The sequence below is a fragment of the Lynx rufus genome, unplaced genomic scaffold (assembly GCF_022079265.1).
Source record: "Lynx rufus isolate CCGP_SWC_20201006 ecotype Redwood Valley unplaced genomic scaffold, mLynRuf1.p SCAF_13, whole genome shotgun sequence".
Lineage (NCBI taxonomy): Eukaryota > Metazoa > Chordata > Mammalia > Carnivora > Felidae > Lynx > Lynx rufus.
This window is the reverse complement of record NW_025814827.1, coordinates 1,030,581-1,057,356: the sequence shown is the minus strand read 5'-3', so window position 1 is coordinate 1,057,356 and position 26,776 is coordinate 1,030,581. Positions and strand designations below refer to the sequence as shown.

The window sequence follows — 26,776 nt, the reverse complement described above, 5'->3', positions numbered from 1 at the left end:
GAATGAATATGGTCTGTGATACTGAATGTTCTGTATATATTTGAAAAAAAAAGCATTTTACTGTTGAATGGACTGTTTTGTATATGCTATTATATTAAGTTGGTTGATTGTATGTTCAGTTTTTCTATATACTTGCTGATTTTCTGTCTAGTTCTATCAGTCCCTGGGAGGGAGTTAGAAGTCCACATTTGTAATTGTGTATCTTTCTCTTTCTCATTTCATCCTTACCAGTTTTTTTGCTGTGTATCTTGAGTTTATATTGTTCTGTGTATACATACTTAGGGGTATATATCTTCACTGTGCAATGCTTTTATCATTATATAATATGTTTTGTTTCTTTAGTAATTTCTTTGCTCTGAAGTCTACTTTATCTGATAATAATATATCTACTCCTGCTTTCGTCAGTATTTGCATGGTGTATCTTTCTCGCTTTGAACTTACATATGACCTTGTATTTAGGTGAATACAAGTATTTAAGTGAATTTCTTGTAGATAACCTAGAGTTCAATTGTATTTTTATTTTTTTTTTAATATTTATTTGAGACACAGAGCACAAGTGAGGGAGGGGCAGAGAGAGAGGGACAGAGGATCCACAGCAGGCTCTGTGCTGACATACAGTCAAATGTATGCTATTAGTACTAGGATAGAGGAAAGAACTTGGACTTTTGAGGTAGGCCTGTGTTTGGATTCTGAAAGATGGGGGTGGAGGGCAGTTTTTATGTAACCACTGGGACATGAACACCAGAACCAATTTGCCTAAACTTGCATCTTGGCTTTACCTTTACTGGGTGTGTGACCTTGGGGAAATTACTTAACCTCTCTTTGTCTCATTATTTTCAATGATACATGGGGTAAGTGAAATGACAAATGATAAATTTTATCAATGATAAAATTGGGATGATAGTATTGGTATTACAGGGTTGTTGTGGAGATTGAGAGTTACAATATGTAAACACTTGGAACAGTGCTAGCACACAGTACACACTATATAAATGTTTATTATTACTTTCTGACTCTGTGGCCTATGTCAGTCTTAATCTGAATCTCAGTTTTGTCATTTGTAAAACATGGAAAATCATACCAACCCCACAGTGTACTTGTATTAGATGTTACATATGCACATACACACACTGCATCTTGTATAGTTAGTGTCATGTTTATATATTAGTTACACTTAATACGAATTTGATTGGAAAAAGTTTTTATTTTATAGGTTTTGAAAATTTTTATCATCTAAAGAAATCTTGATTTATTTCCTTCCCTCAATTGCATAGAACGGAAAGATGCTGAAGGATGGGAGACTGTTCAGAGGGGAAGGCCTGTTCGCTCACGATCAACAGCAGTGATGACAAAAGTTTCAGTAGCAACAGAAACATTAAGGTCAAAGGATGACAGTGATAAAGAAAATATACAACTTTTACCTGATGAAAGCATTGAGAAAGGTGAATTTGATGGAGATGGACCTTCTAATACTATAGAATCTCGGTCCAAAGACTCATTACACTCTTGTGACCATCCTCTTGCTGAAAGAACCCAGGTAGTACATTCTGAAAATCCTTTTAATACATTTTTATAAGGGATATGTCTATGCTGGAATGTCTTATTTTCCTATTTTATTTTTAGCTTTTTATTGTAAAAAAATTCAGATCTCCAGAAAAGTTGCAAGAATGAACAATGAACTCTCGTATACTCTTTACCTAGATTCACAGATTAACATTTGCCTCATTTTTTCTTTTTTCTTCTTTATTCATACTTACATGTCACACACATGTATACTAAACAGTATGCAAACACCATAACCATTTACCTGCATTATAGCATGTATCTACAAAGAATAAAGAAACCCTTAACCATTTTAATTGTAAAATTCAGGGAATTTGATATCTATATAGTATTTTCCTCTAATTTATAATTCATATCCATGTACCAGTAATTTCTTCATAGAATTTTTAAAATTTATTTATTTATTTTGAGGGGGGAAAGGGCAGAGAGAGAGGGAGAGAGAGAAAACCCCAAGCAGACTCCACACTGGTAGTGAGGCAGGCGCCTGATGCGGGGCTTCATGAACCGTGAGATCATGACCTGAGCCGAAGTTGGATGCTTACCCAACTGAGCCATCCAGGTGCCCTTTCATCATAGAATTTTTTCTCTGAGCAGAGATCCAATCTAGAATCACACATTATAAATTCAGCTTTGTTTCTTTAACATCTTTCATCAGGGACAGTTTTTCAGTTTATCGTTGTTTTTCATGACATTAATGTTTTTGAAGAATACATTGCATTATTTTTTTTGTAGAATATCCTTCAGTTAGTTTATTATCCAAGTTAGCTTATGCATTTTTGACAGAAATAAAGTGATTGGCCTTAGTGTCACATCTAGAGGCATATATTAATTTTCCCAACTTTGTTGTTAATTTGAACTACTTGGTTTAAATGGTGGTCTACTGTTTCATTTGGAGTGTTATTAAAAATGTTGATGAAAGTAAGGATCATTTTGAACTTGCTCTCCTTTTACATCCTGCAATTCAAGTGTATAGTCATTTGCCAATATTTAATGTAATTCTTTAAAGATGATATTCTCAGTATTTCTGCTGTTAGTCCATTTGAAATTTATTTTACTTATTTGATGAAGGAATACATTTTTTAGATATTTGTTTACATGAAAATATATGTTCAATAGGCATAATTTTATGCAAAATGAAACATAAGAGATTCTTTATATGATACAGGGACTAAGTAAAAATTTGTAAAATAGTTACATTATTTCTCTGTTTAGAATAGTATTTCTGCTTTAAAGTTTTCTCTTTTTACATGTAGGATATTTGTTTTTATTGGAAACTGTACTCAATTTCCACGTTTTTCTTCTTAATGATGATAATGGCTCTTAACTGTACATTGCTCCTGATGTTCTGTAACTCCTTAATGTATGTATGTTTTATGCCCATGTGAGATTGGAAGCTCCTTGTGAGCGGTATCTTATGTTGCCTTTAGTCTACTGCATTATGGAGCAGAATCCTAGACACAGGAAATAATCAGTATTTTTGTTGGTTATACTTTTCAGAAACTTTTTAATGTAGGTAAAAAATCTTTTTGTATCACTTAACAGACCTGTAGCATTTTTGCTAACATATATTTTAGCTATAAAACTTAACAATATAAAAATTACATTGGTTTTGGGTAATGAATAAACTTACATGATTTGGGATTTTAGGAATAATCCATACATACAACTTTTGAGTAATTTAACTATTGCTAAAATATTTCCATATAAAAAGTTCACTGCTCTTGGTGTCCAAGCTAATGATAATATTTGTTTTTTCCACTGTCATTCTAAAAATGGAAATAGCACATTGTATATTTTTTCAACATTATAGTTTAGCTTTGATTTTACTGTATAAATGATACTGATTTTTTAATAAACAGAGTTGACTATATTGTAAACATCAGTAATGCCAATATAAATATTGCCAAGAAGATTATAAACTATGGTGAATGATGTATAGATAATGTTGATAGTGATATAAACAATGAGATACAATTTAAATAATACCTACACTAAAATCAGTGCTTTGGGACACTAACTTTTGACCAATAGTAGAATTTTTAAAGTAGTTTATAAGACTTGACCAAGTTTCATATTTATATAAATAATTAATCAAATTGGGAGCTTCATGGCCACTGCAATATTTATCTAATGTTTATTTAAATAGTGATGTGAGTGGGTTTGAAATCCACAATTTTAGATTTTAGTTCTACTTGTAGCTCATTACTCTGAGTATAATTGGAAAACACAGCACCATTCTTTCTGTACTCTGTTACAAAGTGGAAATAAAGACATGTTTCTATTTACTAAACTAGGAGGTTTTTAAAAAATGGGTATTTGGCTTAAGACAGTACTTTATTTGACTTAGATCATTTTCCTATTTTTGTTGGTTATGTGTTAAATATTTCTAAAGGGTAATGGGGGAGGATATTGAAATCTAAATAGGAATTGCTTGCTCAGATATACTATACTTTTTATGGTGTATTTTCTCTTTTAGATCTGAGAATTGGTATTGTGTACCATGTGGGTTTACATGAAAGATACTTTGAGGTTTGTTAATGTTATCTTAAGAGAGCAACTGTCTTGTTATGAGTAAAATGCCCTGAAAGTATATATTTTGGTGAAAAGTGCCTTCATTTGATATTAGACAGACAATCTTTGCAAAACCACATAAATACCTTTAGTTATTTGAATATAAGACGAACTATTATACTTGTGACTAGAATTTCTTTTGTGACGTATATAAAGTACTCATCAAGAATCAGCCTACTAAAAATAAAAATGTAATTACAATATAGCTTAATAAAGCGAAACTTTCAATATAGCTTAATAAAGCTAAGCTTTCATAAAGCATTTCAGGTATTGCCCTGTACGTAGTAGGTGTGCAAATAAAATTTGTTCTGCTTAATGGTATTTTTTTTCCTTACACTTGAAACATAGAAAAAAGATGAGTGAGTCGTCAGTCAGCCAGTCAGCTACTGCTTTAGTTGATAGGTGTATTATAATCATTTTTTCTACAATGGAGTAGTTTGTCTGATTCATTCTGTAAATGTGTTTTGTTAGTTCACAGTGAATACATTGGATGATGTCAAGAGCTCTCGCAGTAGTACTTTACAAGACCATTCTCTGCGAACTTCTGAAATACCTGCTGTTCACATTGATACAGAATGTGTTTCAATTATTCAGCAAGCTGATATGCCTCCTTTGCAAGCAAATGACATATTTTCAGCAGAGAAAGCAGGGATAGAGAGTGAAATGGACCCTTCAGATATTTCAAATGTGAGTGCTGCTAACTTGGTAAGAACAACTTATCAGAATTCTGAGTAAATATATTAAAGAGGCATAAAACTTTAATAGTAATAAATTGTGTTACTTTACACTTTATAAAGTATTTTGTACATGTTATTTCTTTTTAATATTTTATTCTTATAGCAAGCTTTGAGATGCTTCTCATTTTGTAGAGGACGAAAATAAGATCGCCAAATAACTGGTGCTAAAATCATTCATTTTGTGATTTGATCAAATGTTTTTTAGTCTGGCATTAAGAAACTAAACCAGTAACAATAAAGTCTTCCATGCAACATCTAGCACTCTGATGGATGGAAAATGTTGCCTACTGGACTTTTTAAAAATTCTCTTAATAGAGTTCTTTAGATAGCCTCTGTCATTTGCTTGGAGTTAGTCTTCAAGATGAAATTTATTTACCATCCCTATTGCAGAACCTTTAAAAATGTGTTGATTTGGAATTACAGTTTTATGCTTTTAGATGACTACTTATTTGTCCTCATGTCTATTTCTCACTTTAGTAGTAAGATATATGACCTGAGGATAATCCAGAATGGGTTATTCTAGTATAAAAGTAACTTTCAGAAGAAATAGGCACACACAAAAAATTACTGAGAAAAATCATTCAAATCTTATTTTACTTTATTTTTATTTATTTTGAGAGAGAGAGCATGCACGTGTACAAGTGGGGGAGAGGCAGAGAGAGAGAGAGAGAGAGAGAGTCCCAAGCAAGCTTCACACTGTCGCAAGGCTTGATCTCACAAACCATGAGATCATGACCTGAGGTGAAATCAGTCATATGCTTAGCCGACTGAGTCACCAAGGTGCCCCATCAAATTTTATTTTTTAAATGGCCACCGTATACTGTACTTTCCTTAAAAACTTAGTGCCTTATCATGCTGAAAGATGCTATTGACAGATGGTATTAGATCAAATTATGTATCTTAGAGAGATAATAACATTAGACACAGATGAAACTTGATAGGGGTTTGTATAAGGGAAAAATAAGGGCTCTATAGTAATAAGAAAAACATTTAAAAATTTAAAGTAAGGAATAAAGAGAAAATTATATTTTAAGTTGGCTCTTTTAGTGTGACTGTTCTTAAAGGTGAAACATAATTATGGTCATGTAAGTACTAGGTTTAATATATGGGATAGAAATTGGTCATATTTATATTTTTTATTTGCATAGCTAGGCATCATTTATTTTGCGAATTGATTCTGTGAGAATCAAATTTCAGAAGAGGAAAAAGATCCCATACTTAAATAAGCACTAAATAGTTATTTAAAAATTCTTTCATCCATTTTATTTTGATCACATGTATAAATAAGCTTGTGGTAGAATATTAAAAACTCTTGGTTATTTTAAGGATCAAATTTATGTACTGTACATACTCTGCTTTTGATATGAATATTAGTATATTCTTAGAGTTCTTAGAGGAATTTTAATTAAACCAGATTTTAAAAAACTTTTGTGTTTGGATTTGTCTTGGTGGAGCTAAATCTTTGGATTGCTCTCTACATGTACCTCATTGTATAGGTTCTCAGTGGGGGGTTGTAGAGAATTGCTGCCTGTGATGACAGAACTTTTTCTTTTCTTTCTCAATGCAGTAGTCCTGTAGCTAAAGGTAAATAATAATAATAATAATAATTCGGTTATCTTATTCAACAGAAATTTTGGTAGAAAATGACTGTTCAAGGGGCACCTGGGTGGCTCAGTTGGTTAAGCGTCCTACTTTGGCTTAGGTCATCATCTCACAGCTAGTGAGTTTGAGCCCCGCGTCAGACTCTGTGCTGACAGCTCAGAGCCTGGAACCTGCTTTGGATTCTGTGTCTCCCTCTCTCTGCCCCTTACGCAGCTCACACTCTGTCTTTCACTCTCTCAAAAATAAATAAACATGAAAAAAATTTAATAGAAAATGACTGTTTGAACCTTTCTATTTAAGCTCAACTTTTGCCATTGTAAAAAATGTGCTAATATAAAACCTAGCTGCAGTGGATCTAGGTTTTTAGATTTACTAAAATTTCAAATTTTTTTTTTTACAGTTTATTTATTTTGAGAGAGCGTGAGCTGGGGAGGGGCAGAGAGAGAGAGGGAGAGAGGGAAAATCCCAAGCAGGCTATATTCCTTTTATAGTGCTTTTCTTTTGTCTTAAAGATACTTGATCTACAACTGTTTTGAATTTTGGCACTCAAATGAAATTCATACTTTGACATTAATAATAATACCTGTTATTTGTATAACTTCACAGTTTCTCATACACAGCTGTCTCATGATGAAGGTAAGTCATGAATTATTGTACCATTTTATGGAATACAAAATAGGCTCTTGGTTTTAAGAAGCTTCCCAGTCACACAAGTAGCAAGTGGTTGAACTTATACTGAACCCCACATTTTATAATTCTAGATCAATGCTATTTTATGTATACTGTTGAGTGTGTCGTTAGTACATAAAGAAATGATTACTTTCCACTTAATTGATGATACTTTTGTTTGTTTGTTTTTAACTTTATAGTCCATGGCAGAAGTTCTTGCTAAAAAAGAAGAGCTAGCAGATCGTCTAGAAAAGGCCAATGAAGAAGCTATTGCTAGTGCTATTGCTGAAGAGGAGCAGTTAACCAGAGAAATTGAAGCAGAAGAAAACAACGATATTAATATTGAAACTGACAACGACAGTGACTTTTCTGTGAGGTTTTATTTTTTAAATTACAAATTTTTATTTTTTATTTTTTATTTTTTTTAAATTCCAGTATAGTTAACATATAGTGTTGTATTAATTTCAGGTGTAATATAGTAATCACCAATTCTGTACATCTTTACTCAGTGCTCATCCTAAGTGTACCCTTAATCCCCATCACCTGTTTCACTCATTCCCCCAGCTATCTCCCCTCTGATAGCTTTATTTTAAACGAGCACCCTCAGGTAAAGAAGGGTATTTTTTTTTTTCCAACAAGAGCATTTTTTATTTGAAGCATACTTCAGAATACATGATTCTAAAAGATATATTTAAAACATTCCATCCAAAAAAAATAGAACAGACATTTTTTTTTAAGTATTCACAAAAGAATCCCAGAGACATAACAAATATTACAAATTTAAGAAGACTGAAATCGGGGCGCCTGGTTGGCTCAGTTGGTTAAGTGTCTGACTTTGGTTCAGGTCATGATCTTTTAGTTCATGGGTTTGAGCCCCGCATCAGGCTGTATGCTGACAGCTCAGAGCCTGGAGCCTGCTTCGTGGATTCTGTCTCCCTCTCTCTCTGCCCCTCTCCCCTGCTCGTACTCTGTCTCCCTCTCTCTCAAAAATAAATAAATAAATAAATAAAAAACATTAAAAAAAAAGACTGAAATCATACTAAGTATAATTTCCATTTACAATGGTACAAAACTAAAGATCAACAATAAAACAAAGCTGGAAAATCTACAATGTAAATATTAAATATTTAATGTGTAAATATTAACACACCACTGCACAAACAATGGGCCAAATAAGAAATCCAATGGCAAATTAAGATATGTCTTAAAACGGGCGCTTGGGTGGCTCGGTTGATTGAGTGTCCGACATTGGCTCAGATCATGATCTCATGGTTCATGAGTTCGGGCCCCACATCAGGCTCTGTGCTGACAGCTCAGAGCCTGGAGCCTGCTTTGGATTCTGTGTCTCCCTCTCTCTCTGCCCCTCCCCCACACACGCTCTCTCTCTGCCTCTCAAGAATAAAGAAAACTAATAAAAAAAATTTAAAGCAAAAGAAAAATAAAACACAATATTCTGTAACCTATGGGATGCAGCAAAAAGCAAATGTTAGATGCTAGATGCTATAAATGCTTGTATTAAGAAAAAGTGTTGAAGTAAACAACATTATATCACAAGGAACTAGGAAAAGAAGAGACTTAGGTGAAATTTAGTAGAGGAAGGAAATAACAAAGAAAAATCAGAAGTAGAGGCCAGAGTAAACAATAATATAACATTGAAAGTCATGACTGGTTTTTCCAAAAAAAAAAAAAAAGGAAATAAAATTGGCAATACTTTACATTAATTAAGAAAAAGGAGAGAAGACACATAAGCCAAAATGAAAAATAGAAAACAATACAACAGATGATAACAGATTACTATAATTATATATTAATAAATCAAATAACTAGAAGAAAACCAAACAAAATTCCTAAAAACGTACAAGTTACCAAGATTGAGTCATGAATCTTGAATCTAAGAAGTAGGAAATCTTCTTAGACCAATAACAAAAATGAAAGTTGAATTGGGAATCAAAACTCTGAGCACAGAAAAGTCTAAGACCACATGGTTTCATTGGTGGAATTCTACCAAACATTAAAAAAAAAAAAACAATGACAATATTTACCAAATCTCATAAATAATGGAAGAGAGGAAACATATTCAAAATCATTCCATGAGGCCAGTACTGTTCTGATACCAAAGCAGGATAAAGACAATACAAGAAAAAAAAGTCTAGTTCGTCCCATATAAGTATTGCTACTTGGACTTTATTTTGACATCCATTTGAGTGATAAATGTTTCTCCACTCCCTCACTTTCAATCTTCAGGTGTCTTTAGGTCTAAAATGAATCTCTTGGGGTGCCTGGGTGGCGCAGTCGGTTAAGCGTCTGACTTCAGCCAGGTCACGATCTCGCGGTCCGTGAGTTCGAGCCCCGCGTCGGGCTCTGGGCTGATGGCTCAGAGCCTGGAGCCTGTTTCTGATTCTGTGTCTCCCTCTCTCTCTGCCCCTCCCCCGTTCATGCTCTGTCTCTCTCTGTCGCAAAAATAAATAAACGTTGAAAAAAAAAATTAAAAAAATAAAAAAATAAAATGAATCTCTTGTAGGCAGCATATAGAGGGGTCTTATTTTTTTAATCCCTTCTGACACCCTATGTCTTTTGACTGGAGCATTTGGTCCATTTACATTCAAAGTAATTATTGATAGATATGTATTTATTGCCATTTTATTACTTGTTGTTTTTAATGGAGATTTCCTCTGATCCTTTCTTGCCTTTGTCACTTTTGGTCTTTGTACTCAGAGTCCCCTTTAATATTTATTGCAGGGCTGGTTTAGTGGTCATGAACTCCTTTAATTTTTGTTTGGGAAGCTCTGTATCTCCCCTTTTATTCTGAATGATAGCCTTGCAGGATAGAGTATTCTTGGCTGCAGACTTTTTCCATTTAGCACATTGAATGGAGCATGCCACTTACTTCTGGCTTGCCAGGTTTCTGTGGAGAGATCCATTGCTAACCTGATGGGTGGTCTTTTGTAAATTAAGGACTTCTTTTGTCTTGCTGCTTTTAGGATTTTTTCTTTCACTGTATTTTAAAATTTGATTACAATATGTCTTGGTGTTGGCCCGCTTTTGATGATTTTGATCAGAGTTCCCTGTGCTCCTGGATCTTGATGTCTGTTTCCTTTCCCAGATTACGGAAATTTTCTGCTGTTATTTCTTGAAATAATATTTTCTGCTTTCTGGGACTCCTCTGATATGAATGTTTTTATATTTGATGGGGTCACCGAGTTCCCTAAGTCTATTCTTGTGTTGTGTAATTATTCTTTCTTTTGTTCAGCTTCATTATTGTTGATTATTTTATCTTTTAGGTCACTAGTTCATTCCTCTGCTTCTTCCAGCCTGCTGTTCATTGCATCAAGCCTGTTTCCAATCTCATTTATTTCATTCATCTCTGGTTGATTTTTTTTTAAACTCTTTTATCTCTGTTGTAAGGGTCTCACTGATGTCTTCTATTCTTTTCTCAAGCCCAGTGAGTATCTTTATGATTATTGCTTTAAATTCTCCATCAGGCATGTTACTTATATCTGTTTTGCCTTATCTTGTTTTCATTTGGGATAAATTCCTCTGTCTTGGCATTTTATCTGGTATCTGCCTTCTTCTCTGTGTTAGAAAAGCCAGTTATGTCTCCTTCTCCTGAAAGTAATGGCCTTATGTACTGCCCAGGGCCTGGCGCTTCAGGGATTGGCTCTGGTGTGTGCTATACATGCTTTACTGTTGTGTTTTGGCTGCTCTGTCCTTTAGGCCAGTTGTCTGTAGAGCCTCTCCTTGCCTGCTGGGGGCAGTGTTTGGTCCCTGGCCTGAATGTGTTAAGTTTTAACTAGATGTGCTCTGGTGTGTTTGTGCTTTGAGACCTGACACCAACTCCACCAGAACCAAGGTCTTGTAGAACTCTCTGGTCAGGAGACGTGGTGTGGGCAGGGGTTTGTGCTGTTTTTCTGGGAGAGGGACTCACCACACTAGGGCTGAGGCAAGCTTGACTGAGAAGGGCAGTCCCGCTAGAGCACAGATGTGTGGGACTTGGTGGAAGCAACTTAGGCAGCCAGTGTTGGCGCTGAGCTGCTTCCCTCAGATGGCCCTGTGTTCATGCTGAGGGGTGTTGGAGGGAAATGGCTTCAGCCAGCTCCTTTGTTCCTGGACAGCAGTCTCCATGAATGTTGCCTCTCTGGGAAACACTCCTAGAATAGGGAATAATCTCACCACTGTGTGCCCCAGCTGTTCTTCAGATCACTGTTTCCACACTGACTGTCCCTGGGGTTGTTTGCCTGCCTCCTCTCCAGGAGCAGGGTTGTGCCCTCCGGGCTCTATCCCAGCTAAGCCTGCTGACCTTTAAAACTCTAACGTTTAAACCCTGCTGGTTGCAAGAGCTCAGAAAATTCAGTCCCTCTCTGTTTCCAAGCTAGTGGCTTTGGGGAAACGTTCTCCTTGTGTGTTCCTGGGCTTGTCTTTTTCTCTCGCCCTTCCTCGCGACCACAGCTCCTTCCTCTCTGCAGCACCCATGATCTGTTTCTCCCCTAACCCATGTCTGCACTTCCTACTTTCTTTGATATGGCCTCTTCTCTCTTTACTTGTGGAGTATGTCCTGTCTTCAGGGTGATTTCGGGGGTATTTAGGATGATTTGATAGTTATCTAGTTGTGTTCCTGAGACAAGATGAGCCTAGGGTCTTCCTACTTCACTGCCATTTTGGGTTCTTTCTGAGAGCTTTCAGAATTTTTTGCATAATTGTTCAAAAATTACATTTAGAAATAAAATTCTTAGGGCCAGAAGGACTTAGAGTTCATACAAAAACAATAGGAAATCATTTTTTAGCACTTTAACCATTACAGAGTATTTTTTTAAATTTTTCTAATGTTTGTTTATTTTTGAGAGAGAGAGAGAGAGAGACAGAGCATGAGCAGTGGAAGGGCAGAGAGAATGGGAGACACAGAATCCGAAGCAGGCTCCAGGCTCTGAGCTGTCAGCACAGAGCCTGACATGGGGCTCGAACCCATAAACCGTGAGATCATGACCTGAGCCAAAGTCGGACACTTAACTGACTGAGCCACCCAGGCGCCCCACAGAGTATTTTTGTAAATAATGCAACTGACAAGTTGGAAGTTGTTATTTTCATTTTACAAATCAAGAAATTGAATCTTGGAAAAAGTAAGAACTCAGCATTACTCACATTTTAATTGCAGAGGCTGAAATAGAATCTAAGGTATTTACTTTTTTTCTGTTCCACTAATAAAAAGCAAATGATACATACCTTGCTATCAGGATTCAGGATATGTATGTTGATAAGAGGGATTTCTTCAGAATGAAAGTAACTGTAAATGTTTTAAATATTTTTCTATTAATTTTTAATGCCCAGTGAATAATCTTGAGCTCTTCTGAGGTATACTATGAGTACGGCAGAGTTATATAGTAATAGTATCAGGCCAATATGTTTCTTTTAAATTTACTTGATTTGTCTCTGCTGTTAATGACAAGTAGGTTGGTCTTCCTCTTAAAATATATAGACTATATAGTATTTTAACTTGGTGATTATTGTAACTATAAGAGGTATATAGCTTTTTTCTGGTTTTGAACTGTTTGTTAAATTCTTACTAACAGGTAAGAAAATTACATCTACAGTTCATTTTTAAGGTGATAATTGTGTTCACATATTTGTTTTTCACTCTTCCTTATTACATTTTAGGCCAGCATGGGCAGTGGGAGTGTATCTTTCTGTGGTATGTCTATGGACTGGAATGATGTCCTTGCAGATTATGAAGGTATTGTGTGTGTATGCCTGTGTGCATTGTCTGTGTGCAGCTAAAAGGGTTTAAAATAGATTATCTTATTACATGGAATTTATATGTGTAAAATAAATAATTTACAGTGGGAATGCTGATGCCTTTTAAAAGCCTGTTCTCAAATGTTGGTTTTATAGAACTGTGTGGTTAAACAGTAATGGTGGTTTTCTTTTTTTCTGGGCAGCTCGTGAAACTTGGCGCCAAAATACATCCTGGGGGGATATTGTAGAGGAGGAACCTGCTAGACCTCCAGGCCATGGAATTCACATGCATGAAAAACTTTCCTCACCATCTCGTAAAAGGTCTGGCCTTTGAAAATTAATTTGAAATGTTTCACAAGAGGGAAACTGACTAGTCTTTAGTAAAATTGCTATACAACATTTTAAGGCATATTATTCAGGATAGTTACAGATCTATTGAAAAGTGACAATGTTTTCCTGAAATGTTAAGCCAAAATTAGTTGTGTGTACTTCCTGTATTTATTTTAAGAATGTTGAAGACTAAAAATATTTTTGGCTTTATCATGTAAACATTTGTGTCTTCTATCCATTTGTTTGTGTTAATAGAACAATTGCAGAATCTAAGAAAAAACATGAAGAAAAACAAATGAAAGCACAGCAGCTAAGGGAAAAGTTACGTGAAGAGAAAACATTAAAGCTTCAGAAATTGTTAGAAAGGGTGAGTTTTTAACATTTAGAAAATTTTGACAGCCTTAAATTGATGGACTCATTTTTAACTTTTTTTGGGTCTAAGGGAAGCTAGCAGAACTATAAAAATTAAATTTTCTGGGAAACAAAAGCATTTCTACCTATTGAATTACAGAAGGTTACCTGCAAAAAAGAAAAAAAATTGACATTTCTAAATTAGCTAGTAAATTGATGTTTGCAGAGTTGGCATGGATTATTGAAGTTGCATTTTGTCCTTTCTTGTTTTCATTGGGGCGTTTCTTCGGGGAGTCTTGTGGACAATGTAGGATGAGTTGGTAGGATAGTTTTGAGCTTCAGATGATCAGGTTTGAATAAGCTGGGGCACTAATTGAATTTATTAAGAGATTTTTAGAATATTTAGAGAAGTGCAACTTCTGATCAGTGTGATATAGTAGAAAGAACATGGGATTTGGAGATGGCCAAGCAGGGTTCAAATCCTGGTTTTACCACATAATAAAATATGCACTGGGCAAGTTACTTGACAATATTACATTTCAGTTTCTTTCTTTCTTTTTCAAATTAAAAAGAATTTTTTATGTTTATTTGTTTATTTTTAGAGAGAGGGAGAGAGAGAGAGAGCGCGCGCGCTCAAGCTGGTGAGGGGCAGAGAGAGAGGGAGAGAGAAATCCCAAGTAGGCTCCACACTGTCAGTATAGAGCCCTGTGCGGGGCTTGAACTCACAAACTGTGAGATCATGACCTGAGCCAAAACCAAGAGTCGGACGCTTAACCAACTGAACTACCCAGGCTCCCTTCAGCTTCTTTGTTTTTAAAATGAAAATTTTAATTATTAACATGATGTGATGATTAAATATGGCAAGTGTGTATAACAATGGCATAGTATTATGATGGCTGATGCTCAGTGTCTGGTCATTCTTACTGTTATGTCAAAGTGGCAAATATAGGCAAATACTGTATTAGTTACATGTGCTATATAACAAAAGACCTCAAAACTTAGCCACTGAAAACAGATGTTTATCACATTATATGTGGGCAAGAGAACCAGGAGTGGCTTGCCTAGTGATTTTTATTCAGAATCTCTCATGAATTTGCAGTCATGCTGTCATTTGGAGCTACAGGATCTACTTCTGGACTCACTCATGTGCTTGTAGGCAGGCCTCAGGTCCTCTTTAGCAGTTGGCTGTAGACTTCAGTTATTTGCCATGTGGGCCTTTTCATAGCCCAAGTGTCCTTATGACATAGCCCCTGGCTTCCCCACAGAAAGTAATCCAGGAGGAAGGGAGGAAAGGAGAAGGGGACAAAGACAAAGACAGAGACAGAGAGAAGGAAAGAACAAATGAGCTGCCAAATTCGAAGCTGCCCTTGCCTCTTATAACCTAATCCTGGAAGTGATAAACCATCACTTTTGCTGTATTCTGTTGGTTGCAATCCTGGTACAGTGTGGGAGGGAATTAGACAAGGATCTGAGTACCAGGTGGCTGGATCGTTGGGAGCCATCTTGGAGTCTGTGTACTTCAGGTACCTAAAACAACATGACGAAAGATGTGTGACTGTCACAGTATATGGGAACTCCTTTGTTACCTTCTAGTACTAGAAAAGAGTACTAATATGCATAGGTTAAAATATTATTTGCATTGGGGTGCCTGGCCGGCTCAGTTGATGGAGCATATGAGTGACTCTTAATCTCGGGGTTGTGAGTTCAAGCCCAATGTTGTATGTAGAGATTCCTTAAAAATAAAATCTTGGGGTGCCTGGGTGGTTCAGTCAGTTAAACGTCTGACTTTGGCTTAGATCATGATCTCACGGTTCGTGGGTTCTAGCCCCACCCTTGGGCTCTGTGCTGACAGGTCAGAGCCTGGAGCCTGCTTCGGATTCTGTGTCTCCCTCTCTCTCTGCCCCTCCCTCGTTTTCTCTCTCTCTCTCTCTCAAAAAATAATAAACATTTAAAAATAAAATCTAAAAAAATATATTATTTACGTTACTTATAATGTGTAATTTAAATTTAGGAGAGATAGTTGGACCAAATAATCCCAATATTTTTAAAAAATGAGGTGTGGTATAAGATTCTCTTTAGTATAGTAGAAAAGTTGATTGGGAAAAGAAGGAAATCTGTGATTTTTCTCTTTACCTAATGCTTTATTTTATTTTATTTTATTTTATTTTATTTTATTTTATTTTGAGAGAGTGTGAGTGGGGGAGAAGGGCAGAGGAAAAGAGAGAGAGAATATATATTTTTTTAATGTTTATTTACTTAGAGTGAGCATGAGTGCGGAAAGGTCAGAGAAAGAGAGAGAGAGAGAGAGAGAGAGAGAGAGAGAGAGAGAGAGAGAGACAGAGAATCCAAGCAGCTTGCCACTGCCAGCGCAGAGCACAATGCAGGGCTTGAACCCACGAACTGTGAGATCATGACCTGAGCTGAAATCAAGAGTCAGATGTTTAACCAACTAAGTCACCCAGGCGCCCTGAGAGAGAGAGAGAGAGAGAGAGAGAGAGAGAGAGAGAGAGAATCTTAAGCAGACTCTATGCTCAGCACAGAACCTGACACAGAGCTTGATCCCACGACCCTGGGATCATAACCTGAGGCAAAATCAAGAGTCGGATGCTCAAATGACTGAGCCACCTGGGTGCCCCTCTTTACCCAAATCTTAAGAATTTGTCATTATTATTATTTTGATCATTCAGAATCAATAAATCAAAATGAAAAACTGCATGTTCTAGGATTCTGTAAGAGTTAATGTATTATTTAATTTCAGCTTTAGAGAAATGCTGTAACACAACTACAGCTTCACCTCTTACTGTGTTTTTCAGGCAGGAAAAATTATATAGTTTAATTTCTTACATATATGTATGTAATCTCCAAGTATTCCTGTAAACAGAATAATAAATTCTTGAAATTGTACAAGACGTTAGAGGTTGTACAACTGGTACAACCTGGTTTAATTTTTCCATTAATTTTAATGATAAATCCCACCTTCCTTTTATATAGTAGGTTGTTATTTCAACACTGTTTTACATATGTGGTCTCATCTGATCACCAGAATTCTTTGTGGGTCACAGAACTAAACATACTGAATCCCATTTTACAGGTGTGAAAACTGAATCTAGGAGAGGTGAAGTGCTGTTTCCAGTGTCACATTACCAATAATTTGCTGAGCAAGGGCTTTAAAGATCTGTGGTCTAGCTCTTAATCCAGTGCTGTTTCTGCATTATGCTTTTTGAGGTTGTTAAATGCATAATTATGTAGCTAAAATTCAACTTCAGTTGAATGCTAGTTTTATTCCCACTCATGTTGAGCCAGCATTTGATTTTAGCTAGCAGGTGACCAAAGTATATTATGAACTCAAGCAGTCTGGCTTCCTAGTCTGTGTTCTCAATCATTAGTCATGCTCCTTTAGGTCTTTCTGGGTTCTAGAATTTATCATTCCGAAGCTGTTTATCAGTTTTCCCTTCTGTTAAATTACTATGTATGCTGAAATTAATGATATGATAACTCTGTATAGGAGAAAGATGTCCGGAAGTGGAAGGAAGAATTATTAGATCAACGACGCAGGATGATGGAAGAGAAATTACTTCATGCTGAATTTAAACGAGAGGTGCAGTTACAAGCAATTGTTAAAAAAGCACAAGAGGAAGAAGCTAAGGTAGATCTTAGGTGCTTTGAACGTTGAATTAGTTACCCAAGTACTTTTTTTCAGTTGTTAATATGAGAAGTAATATTTATGAAGTGTTTATTCTGTGCCAGAATAACAGGCTCACTAAAACTTATTAGGTGCAATATCATATACTTATAGTAATCCTGTGAGATGATATTATGTTTTTACAGCTTTTTTTGAGGTGCAATTGACAGACAATAAATAGCACATATGTAAAGCTTCAATTTGATGAGTTTTGACATGTATATATTCCTGAAACCATCAGCACAGTGAAGATAATAAACAGTTCCATCACCCTCAGAAGTTTGTTCATTCTTCTTTGTATTCATTCCTTCCTCCAACTCTGTTACTGTGCAATTGCTGATCTGTTTTTTGTCATTATACGTTAGCAGTTTCTAGAATTTTATATGAATGGAATCGTACAGTATATATTCTTTTCCTCTGGCATCTTTCACTCAACATAGTTATTTTGAATGTAATCCATACTGTTGTGTATATCAGTTCCTTTTCATTGCTGAGAAGTGTATCATTGTATAGAAATACCATAATTTGTTAATCCAGTCACCTGTTGATGGGTATTTGCTTACTTTCTAATTTTTGGCCATTATAGATCTAGGTGCTGTGAATCATCATGTGTAAATCTTTGTGCAGATGTGTGCTTTCATTTTCTTGGGTGAATACCTAAGAATGCATTAGCAGAGCATCATGATAGGTTCATGTTGAACTTTTGAAGAAAGTTTTCCAAAATGGTTATTATATAAGTTTCCCCTACTATCTGAAAGTAGAGTGTTCCTATGAAACCTTTTGTAACCTGAAATGCCATAAAGATGCAATTACCATTAATTTATATGGAAAAAAATTTGAGCATTCCCAGACCCCAAAATAACCTCTTTTAGTCTTTTCTGATATGTTAGAACACAACTTGCTAATGGATGCACAAAATAAATTGAGATAAAGCACAGATGTTCACACAGTTCAAAACTATGGTGGCCTAAAGCTGAGATGGTGAGTGTAGCTCCTGGAGAATAAGTGTGGCAGTCCACTCTCTCTCACTATTTGGGGTGTGCTAGCTCTGTAATGGCTCCCTGTAAAACACTGAATATAGTTTTTGCTTTTTGCCTTTTTTCATTAAGCAGAAATTCTCTTTGGATTTCTTTTCTTTTGGTTAGGGAAAACAAGTATAATGTAGGTCTCTTGTAAAAGCGAAGTGGTGTAATGAGAACTTTTGGAAAGCAGGGGATTTTTGTAGTAGTAGACATTCTTACCAACGGTGGATGAGGGTTCTAATTAACCACATTCTCACCAACATTTGACATGATTACACACTGTAATTTTAGCCACGTAAGTTTACTATGTGTGTACAGTATCTCATTTGGTTTTAATTTTCATTTTTGAACATCTTTTCATGTGCTTATTTCATATCTTTAGCTCTTGTTTGGTGAAATGTTTGTTCAAATATCTTGTACATTTATTAAAGTTGGATTGTTTTATTGTTGAGTTTTTTCAGCTTTACTGAGGTATAGTTGACAAATGGTAAGGTATATAAAGTATACAACATGATGATTTGATATCCATATACATTGTGAAAGGATTCCCCTCATCAAGTTAAATAATGCATCCATCACCTCACATGTTTATCTTTTATGCGTGTCTGTGAGCGAGAGAACATTTAAGTTCTATTCTCTTCGCATATTTCAATTAGTGTTATCGACTGTAGTTACTGTGTTATGCATTAGATCTTCAGGACTTATTCTTCTTATAACTGAAAGTTTATACCTTTTTACTAACCTCTCCCTATTTCTTTCTCTACCCTTAGCCCCTGGCAGCCACATTTCTACTCTGTATTTTTATGAGTTCAACTTTTTTTTTAGATTCCATAGTTAAGTGATACCGTGCAGCATTTGTCTTTTCTTGTCTTGTTCATTTAACTTAGCATATTGCCCTCCAGTTTTATCCACATTGTCACAAATGAAAAGATTTCTTAGAGGACTTTATGTATTTTAGATACTAAGATCTATGTTTTGCAAATACTTCCTCGCAGACCTTGGATTGCCTTTTCTTTTTCTTAAAAGTATCTTTTGAAGTTTTAAAAATTGATCAAGTCCAATATATTAACTTTTTTTTTTCTGTACCATGTATCTTTTGTGTCCTATTTAAAAAATCTTTACCTGAATTTAAGGTCACTAAGATTTTCTCTTAATTTTTTTGTAGGAGTTTTAAATTTTACAATGACATCTGTGTCCTCTTTTGAATTAAATTTTGTATCTGGTGCAAGATAGGGTTGAGGTTCATATTTTCATAGGGATATCTAATATTCAAGTACCAGTTGAAAAGATTGTCCTTTTTACATTGAATTGCCTTAGGACCCTTGTTGAAAGCTATTTGCCATATACTGTATGGGTTTGTTTCTATTTTGTTTCATTTGTCTTGATGCCTTTTTTTATGCCAATGCCATTTTATCTTGATTACTGTTATAATATCCTGTTACATTGATACATGTCTCTTTAGTGCTTTGAAGTTTTTAGTATGTAAAAAGTTTTTCAACTCATTTAAATTTATTCCTGAGTATGTACTCTTATAGACGTGATTGCAGATTGGAATTGTTTTCTTTTCTTTTTTTTAACCTTGTCTCATTTTATTTATTTGTTTGTTTATTTATTTATTTCCAAGTTAATATGTAGTGTAGTATTGGTTTCAGGAGTAGAATTTAGTGATTCATCACTTACATGTAACACCCAGTGCTCCTCCCAACAAGTGCCCTCCTTAATGCCCATCACCCATTTAGCCCATCCCTGCCCCACCACCCCTCCAGCAACCCTCAGTTGTTCTCTGCATTTAAGAGTCTTTTATGGTTTGCCTTCCTCTCTGTTTTTATGTTATTTTTCTTTCTCCCCCATGTTCATCTGTTGTATTTCTTAAATTGCACCTGAGTGAAATCATGTAATATTTGTCTTTCTTTGACTTATTTTGCTTACCATAATACGCTGTAGTTCCATCCACATTGTACCCTATGACCCAGCAATTGCACTACTACGTATTTGTCCGAAGGATACCAAGATGCTGATTCGAAGGGGCACATGCACACCAGTGTTTGTAGCAGTACTATCAACAATAGCCAAATTATGGAAAGAGCCCAAATGTCCATTGACTGATGAATGGATAAGGAAGATGTGGGTGGATACACACACACACACACACACACACACACACACACACACACACACACTGGAATATTTCTCAGGGATCAAACAGAATTAAATTGTTTTCTTAACTTCATTTTCAGATTGTTTACTGCTCGTGTACAGAAATAGAGTTGAATTTTATACGTTGATCATGTTTCTTACAGCTTTGTTTGAACTGGCTCTTTAGTTCTAATAGCTTTTTAGTGGATTCTTTAGGATTTTCTGTCTCCAAGATCATGTTATCTGCAAATAGATACACTTTTACTTCTTTTCCAACCTGGATGTCTTTGATTTGTTTTTCTTGCTTTTTGTTCTAGGTAGAACCTGAAATACAGTGTTGACGTGGTAAATGTGGACATGACATCCTTGTCTTATTCCCAGTCTTTAGAAGAAGTATTTAGTCTTTTATCATAAAGTATGATGTTAGGTGTGGGGTTTTCATAGATGCCTTTCATCAGATTGAGGAAGTTCCTTTTTATTCCTATTTTGTTGCATGTTTGTATCATAAAAGGATGTTGGATTTTGTCAAATGCTTTTCTGCATCTATTGCAAAATAATATAGTTTTTGTTCTCTTGATATTTTCTGTATTACATTAATTGAATTTGATATGTTTTATGTATTTCCCTAATTTTTTAGTTGTTTAAGGTGGTTGCTTTTTCTGGCCTTAAAAATATTCTTAAGGTCTACTAGAAATGTAATTTCCTTGAGACATGTACCAAATATATTCATTTTAGTCCTGTTATATAATCAAGATATAATTTTTATCTCATATACACCTTCTGTGAGTTTGTGAAGTAAGTTCATAATCATTTCAAATTCCTTATTTTTGGGGTATATACATGGTTGAAAACAAAACATCCACTGTTTAGTTGATAGTGACTATTATTATAACCTACATTAATCAGGACCTGGTTTTTTCACTTGCAACATCTACTCATTATTACAGTAGACTTTAATTTTTTTATGAGGAATAGATCTCCTTTTCCTGATTTCTGGCAGTAGCCCTCTTCCATGTGCTGTGTCCTCTTGCCTGCTCTTTGAATTTGCTTCATTACTTCTTGTGCCTGCTCCTTTGCTTTTTTTCCTCTAGACTACCTACTTGTATACTCCAGTTCTGCAGATTATCTATTCTGGCCTTTTGTGAATCTGCAGATTCCTTGGAAAGAGTGAGCTGAGCTGATTTTCACGACCTCATCACCCATATCTTCTTGAATTTTTTATAATACCATTTTCCCTCTATGCTATACATAGAATACATACATAGAATAGTATCACTGTAGTATAGAATGTTATCACTAAGTTTAAAAGACTTTTCTGAATCTTTCCATTATGAATCCTGTGAAATAACATTTTCTAGAATATTCTGCACTACCTTGATTTTCTTTATGTTTTCTGACTAATCCTTTACTGTCTTTCCTTTTTCATTTGATGCCTAAGTTTTACTGACTTCAGCCCATTTCACTTGTTCTTTTCCTCGAGTATGACAATCATTATCTTGCTTCAACTATCATCTCCCTAGTGACTCAACCCCTAATCTTTACTTTTTATTTCTTTTGATGTTTGGGAATATTTCTTTTGAATTTTAATTCCCATTTAAATAACATACAGGTGTACAATAATTTCAGGTGTACAATATAGTGGTTTAACAATTCTATACATTACTCACTGCTCATCATGATAAGTGTACTTTTAATCCCCTTCACATGTTTCACCTATTCCCCTACCCAGCTGCCCTCTGGCAGCCACCTGATTGTTCTCTAAGTGTCTGTTTTTTGTTTCTCTCTTTTTTTCATTTGCTTTGTTTCTTAAATTCCACATATAAGTGAAATCATATAGTATTTATCTTTTTCTGACTACTTTCACTTAGCATAATACCCTCTGGATCCATCCATGCTGTTGCAAATGGCAAGGTTTCAATCCTTTTTATGGCTGAGTAATATTCCATTGTATATAAATACTACATATCCTTTACCTATTCATCTATCAGTGGACACTTGGGTTGCTTCCATAATTTAGATACTGTAAAAAATGCTGCAATGAACATAAGAGTACATATATCTTTTTGAATCAGTGTTTTCAGATTCTTTGGGTAAATACCCAGTACTAGGATTACTGGATCATATGGTAATTTTTAATTTTTTGAGGAACCTCCGTGCTGTTTTCCACAGTGGCTATACCAGTTTACACTCCCACGAACAGTGAATGGAGGGTTCCTTTTTCTCCACATCCTCTCCAACACTTGTTGCTTCTTGTGTTTTTGATTTTAACCTTTGTGACAGGTGTGAGGTGATATCTCATTGTGGTTTTCATTTGTGTATCCCTGAATATTAGTGCTGTTGAACAACTTTTCATATGTCTGTTGGCCATGTTGTATGTCTTCTTTGGAGGAATGTCTGTTCATGTCTTCTGCCCAGTTTTTAATTAGATTATTTGTTTTTGGGGATGTTGTATGAATTCCTGTGTATATTGGATATTAACCCTTTGTTGGATATGTCATTTGCAAATATCTTCTACCATTCAGTAGGTTGTCTTTTAGTTTTGTTGTTTGCTTTGCAGAAGCTTTTGGTTTTTCTTATTTAAGTTTTTATTTAAATTCCAATTAACCTACTGTGTAATATTAGTTTCAGGTGTACAACATAGTGATTCAACACTTGCATACAATACCTGGTGCTCATCACAACCAGTGCACTCCTTATTCCCCATCACCTGTTTCACCCATCCCTCTACCCATCCTCCCCTCTAGTAACTGTCTGTTCTCTATAATTTAGAATCTGTTTCTTTGTCTCTCTCACTTTATCTGTTTTTTTTTTCCTTTTTTCATTTGTTTCTTAAATTCCACATATGAGTGAAGTAATTTGGTATTTGTCTTTCTCTGACTTATTTTCACCTAACATAATACTCTCTAGTTCCATCCATGTCATTGCAGATGGCAAGATTTTATTCTTATTTATGGTTGAGTAATATTCCATTTTCCCTATATACATCACATCTTCATTATCCATTCATCAGTCTGTGGACACTGGGCTGTTACTGTATTTGGCTATTGTACATAATGCTGCTATAAGCATTGTGGTGCACATATCCCTTTGAATTAGTATTTTTGTATTCTTTGGGTAAATACCTAGTAGCATAATTGCTGGGTTGTAGGGTAGTTCTATTTTTAACTTTTTGAGGAATCTCCATACTGTCTTCCAAAGTGGCTGCACCAGTTTATATTCCCACCAACAGTGCAAGAGGGTTCTGCTTTCTCCACAATCTTGTGAATATCTATTATTTCTTGTGTTGTTGATGTTAGCCATTCTGACAGGTGTGAGGTGCTTCTCATTGTAGTTTTGATTTGTATTTCCCTGATGATCAGTGATGTTGAGCATCTATTCATGTGTCTGTTGGCCATCTGGATGTCTTCTTTGGAAAAAATGCCTATTCATGTCCTCTGCCCACTTTTTAATTGAGGTATTCATTTTTTGGATGTTGAATTTTATAAGTTTTTAATATGTTTTGGATAGTAACCCTTTATCAGAGATGTCATTTCCAAATATCTTCTCCCATTCCATAGGTTGTGTTTTAGCTTTATTGATTGTTTTCTTCACTGTACAGAAGCTTCTTATTTTGATGAGATCCCAGAGTTTATTTTTGCTTTTGTTTTCCTTTCCTTGGGAAATGTATCTAGTAGGACGTTGCTGTGGCTGATGTCAAAGAGGTTATTGCCTGTGTTCTCTACTAAGAATTTTATGGTTTTTCAGCTCTCACATTCAGGTTTTTCATCCATTTTGAATTTATGTTTGTGTATGGTGTAAGGAGATGGTCCAGTTTCATTCTTTTGCATGTTGCTGTCCAGTTTTCCCAGTACCATTTGTTGAAGAGACTGTCTTTTTTCCATTGGATTCTCTTTCCTGCTTTATTGAAGATTAATTACCCATATAGTGAGTTCATTTCTGGGTTTTCTATTCTGTTCTATTGATCTATGTGTCTATTTTTGTGCCAGTACCATACTGTCTTCATCACTTTAGCTTTGTAATATAACTTGAAATCCAAAATTGTGATGCTTCCAGCTTTGCATTTCTTTTTCAAGATTGCTTTGGGTATTTGGGGTGTTTGTGGTTCCATGCAAATTTTAGGATTGTTTGTTCAAGCTCTGTGAAAAATGCTGGTGGTATTTTGATAGGGTTTGGATTAAATGTATAGATTTCTTTGAGAAGCTTTTAAATTTGATATAGTTCCAATAGTTTATTTTTGTTTTTATTTCCCTTCCCTTGGGAGGTATATTTAGAAAAATGTTACCACAACTGATATCAGAGAAGTTATTCCCTATACTCTCCTCTAGAATTTTTATGGTTTCAGGTCTTACATTTAGGTCTTTAATCTTGAGTTTGGAAGAAAGTGGTCCAGTTTCATTTGCTAGCATGTAGCTGTCCAGTTTCCAGCACCATTTGTTGAAGAGACTCTTTTTTCCAATGTATATTCTTGGTTCCATTGTATAATCATGGGTTTATTTCTGGGCTCTCTCTTCTGTTCTACTGATCTGTGTGGTTTGTGTGTGTGTGTGTGTATTTGTACCATAGTGTTTTGATTTCTACAGCTTTATATTATACCTAGAAATCTGGGATTGTGGTATCTCCAGTTTCATTCTTTTTTTTCAAGATCGCTTTGTTTATCTGAGACCTGATGTGGTTACATACACATTTTAGGGTTATTTGTTCTAGTTCTATTAAAAATGCTGTTGGTAGTTTGATAGTGATTGCATAAAATCTGTAGATTGCTTTGGGTAATAAGGGCATTTGAACAATATTTCTTCTCCCAATCCATGAGCATGGACTATCTTTCCGTTTGTGTCATCTTCAATTTATCACTATTTTATAGTTTTCAGAAGGTCTTTCACCTTTTTGGCTAAGTTTATTACCAGGTATTTTATTATTTGTGGTACACTTATAAATGAGATTATTTTCTTAATTTATTTTTCTGCTACTTCATAGAAATTCTTCGTGTATAGAAATTCAATGGATTTCTATGTATTGATTTTGTATCCTGTGACCTTACTGAATTCATTTATCAGTTCTAGTAGTTCTTTTTGTGGAGTCTTTAGGGTTTTCTATATGTAGTATCATGTTATCTGCAAGTAGTGAATGTTACAATTTTTCCTTACCAATTTGGATGCCTTTTATTTCTTTTTGTTGCCTGATTCCCGTGGCTAAGACTTCCAGGTCTATGTTGAATAAAAGTGGTAAGAGTAGACATCCCGTCTTGTTCCTGACCTTAGCTTTTCACCATTGAGTATGATGTTAGCTGTAGGTTTTTCATAGATGGCCTTTATTATGTTGAGGTATATTCCCTGTAAAACTACTGTGTTGAGAGTTTTTATTACAAGTGGATATTGTACTTTATCAAATGCTTTTTCTTCATCTTTTGAAATGATCATACAGTTTTTATTCTTTCTTTTGTTGATGTGATGTATCACGTTAATTGATTTGTGAATATTGAGGCATTTTTTTTTAATGTTTATTATTTATTTTTGAGAGACAGAGTGTGAGCAGGAGGAGGGGCAGAGAGAGAGGGAGACAGAGAATCCTGAGCAGGCTCCAGACCATGAGCTGTCAGCACAGAGCCTGACGTGGGGCTCAAACCTACGGACCTCAAGATCATGACCTGGGCTAAAGTCAGTTGCTTAACTAACTGAGCCACCCAGGTGCCCCTGATTTGTGAATATTGAACCATTCTTCCATCCCAGGAATAAATCCCACTTGATCGTGGTGAATGTTATTTTTAATGTATTGTTGGATTCACTAATATTTTGTTGAAGATTTTTGCATGTCTGTTCATCAGAGATACTCCCCTGTTCTCTTTTTTTTTGTATTGTCTGGTATTGGTTTTGGTAACAGGGTAATTCTGGCCTCATGGAATGAATTTGGAAGCTTTTTTAACTCTTCTGTTTTTTTAGAATAGTTTGAGAAGTACAGGTTTTAATCCTTACTTAAATGCTTAAATTTCATTGCTTGTAATCTGTCAGTTCAAATTTTCTATTACTTCCTGATTGAGTTTTGGCAGGTTATAGGTTTCTAGGAATTTATCCATTTCTTCGAGATTGTCCAGTGTGGTCCTTTTTTTTTTTTTTTTCTTTTTTCTGATGAGTCTGGCTAAAGGTTTACCAATTTGGATAATGTTTTCAAACAATGAGCTCCTGGTTTCATTACTCTGTTCTGTGTTTTGTTTTGTTCTGATTTTTTTTTTTTTTGGTTTTTATTGAATTTATTTCTGCTGCAATCTTTATTATTTCATTCCTTCTACTGGCTTTGAATTTTGTTTGTTGTTCTTTTTCTAGCTCCTTTAGGCAGAAGGTTAGGTTATTTGAGGTTTTTCTTACTTATTGAGATAGGCCTGTATTTCTTTA

General features: G+C 35.1%; 1 protein-coding gene across 5 annotated transcripts in view; it reads left to right on the top strand.

Annotated features, from left to right (window-relative positions):
• Positions 1–26,776, top strand: part of SCAPER (S-phase cyclin A associated protein in the ER) — a 508,319-nt gene that overhangs the window by 120,285 nt on the left and 361,258 nt on the right. For 4 of the 5 annotated variants that reach the window (XM_047074743.1, XM_047074740.1, XM_047074744.1 and 1 more), the window contains 7 exons: positions 1,275–1,537; positions 4,606–4,839; positions 7,343–7,513; positions 12,792–12,867; positions 13,073–13,190; positions 13,455–13,566; positions 17,056–17,196. In XM_047074743.1, the coding sequence (XP_046930699.1) occupies positions 1,275–1,537; positions 4,606–4,839; positions 7,343–7,513; positions 12,792–12,867; positions 13,073–13,190; positions 13,455–13,566; positions 17,056–17,196 (1,115 nt within the window). The remainder of the gene's footprint in view (positions 1–1,274; positions 1,538–4,605; positions 4,840–7,342; positions 7,514–12,791; positions 12,868–13,072; positions 13,191–13,454; positions 13,567–17,055; positions 17,197–26,776) is intronic. The other variant, XM_047074742.1, reaches the window with a different exon arrangement.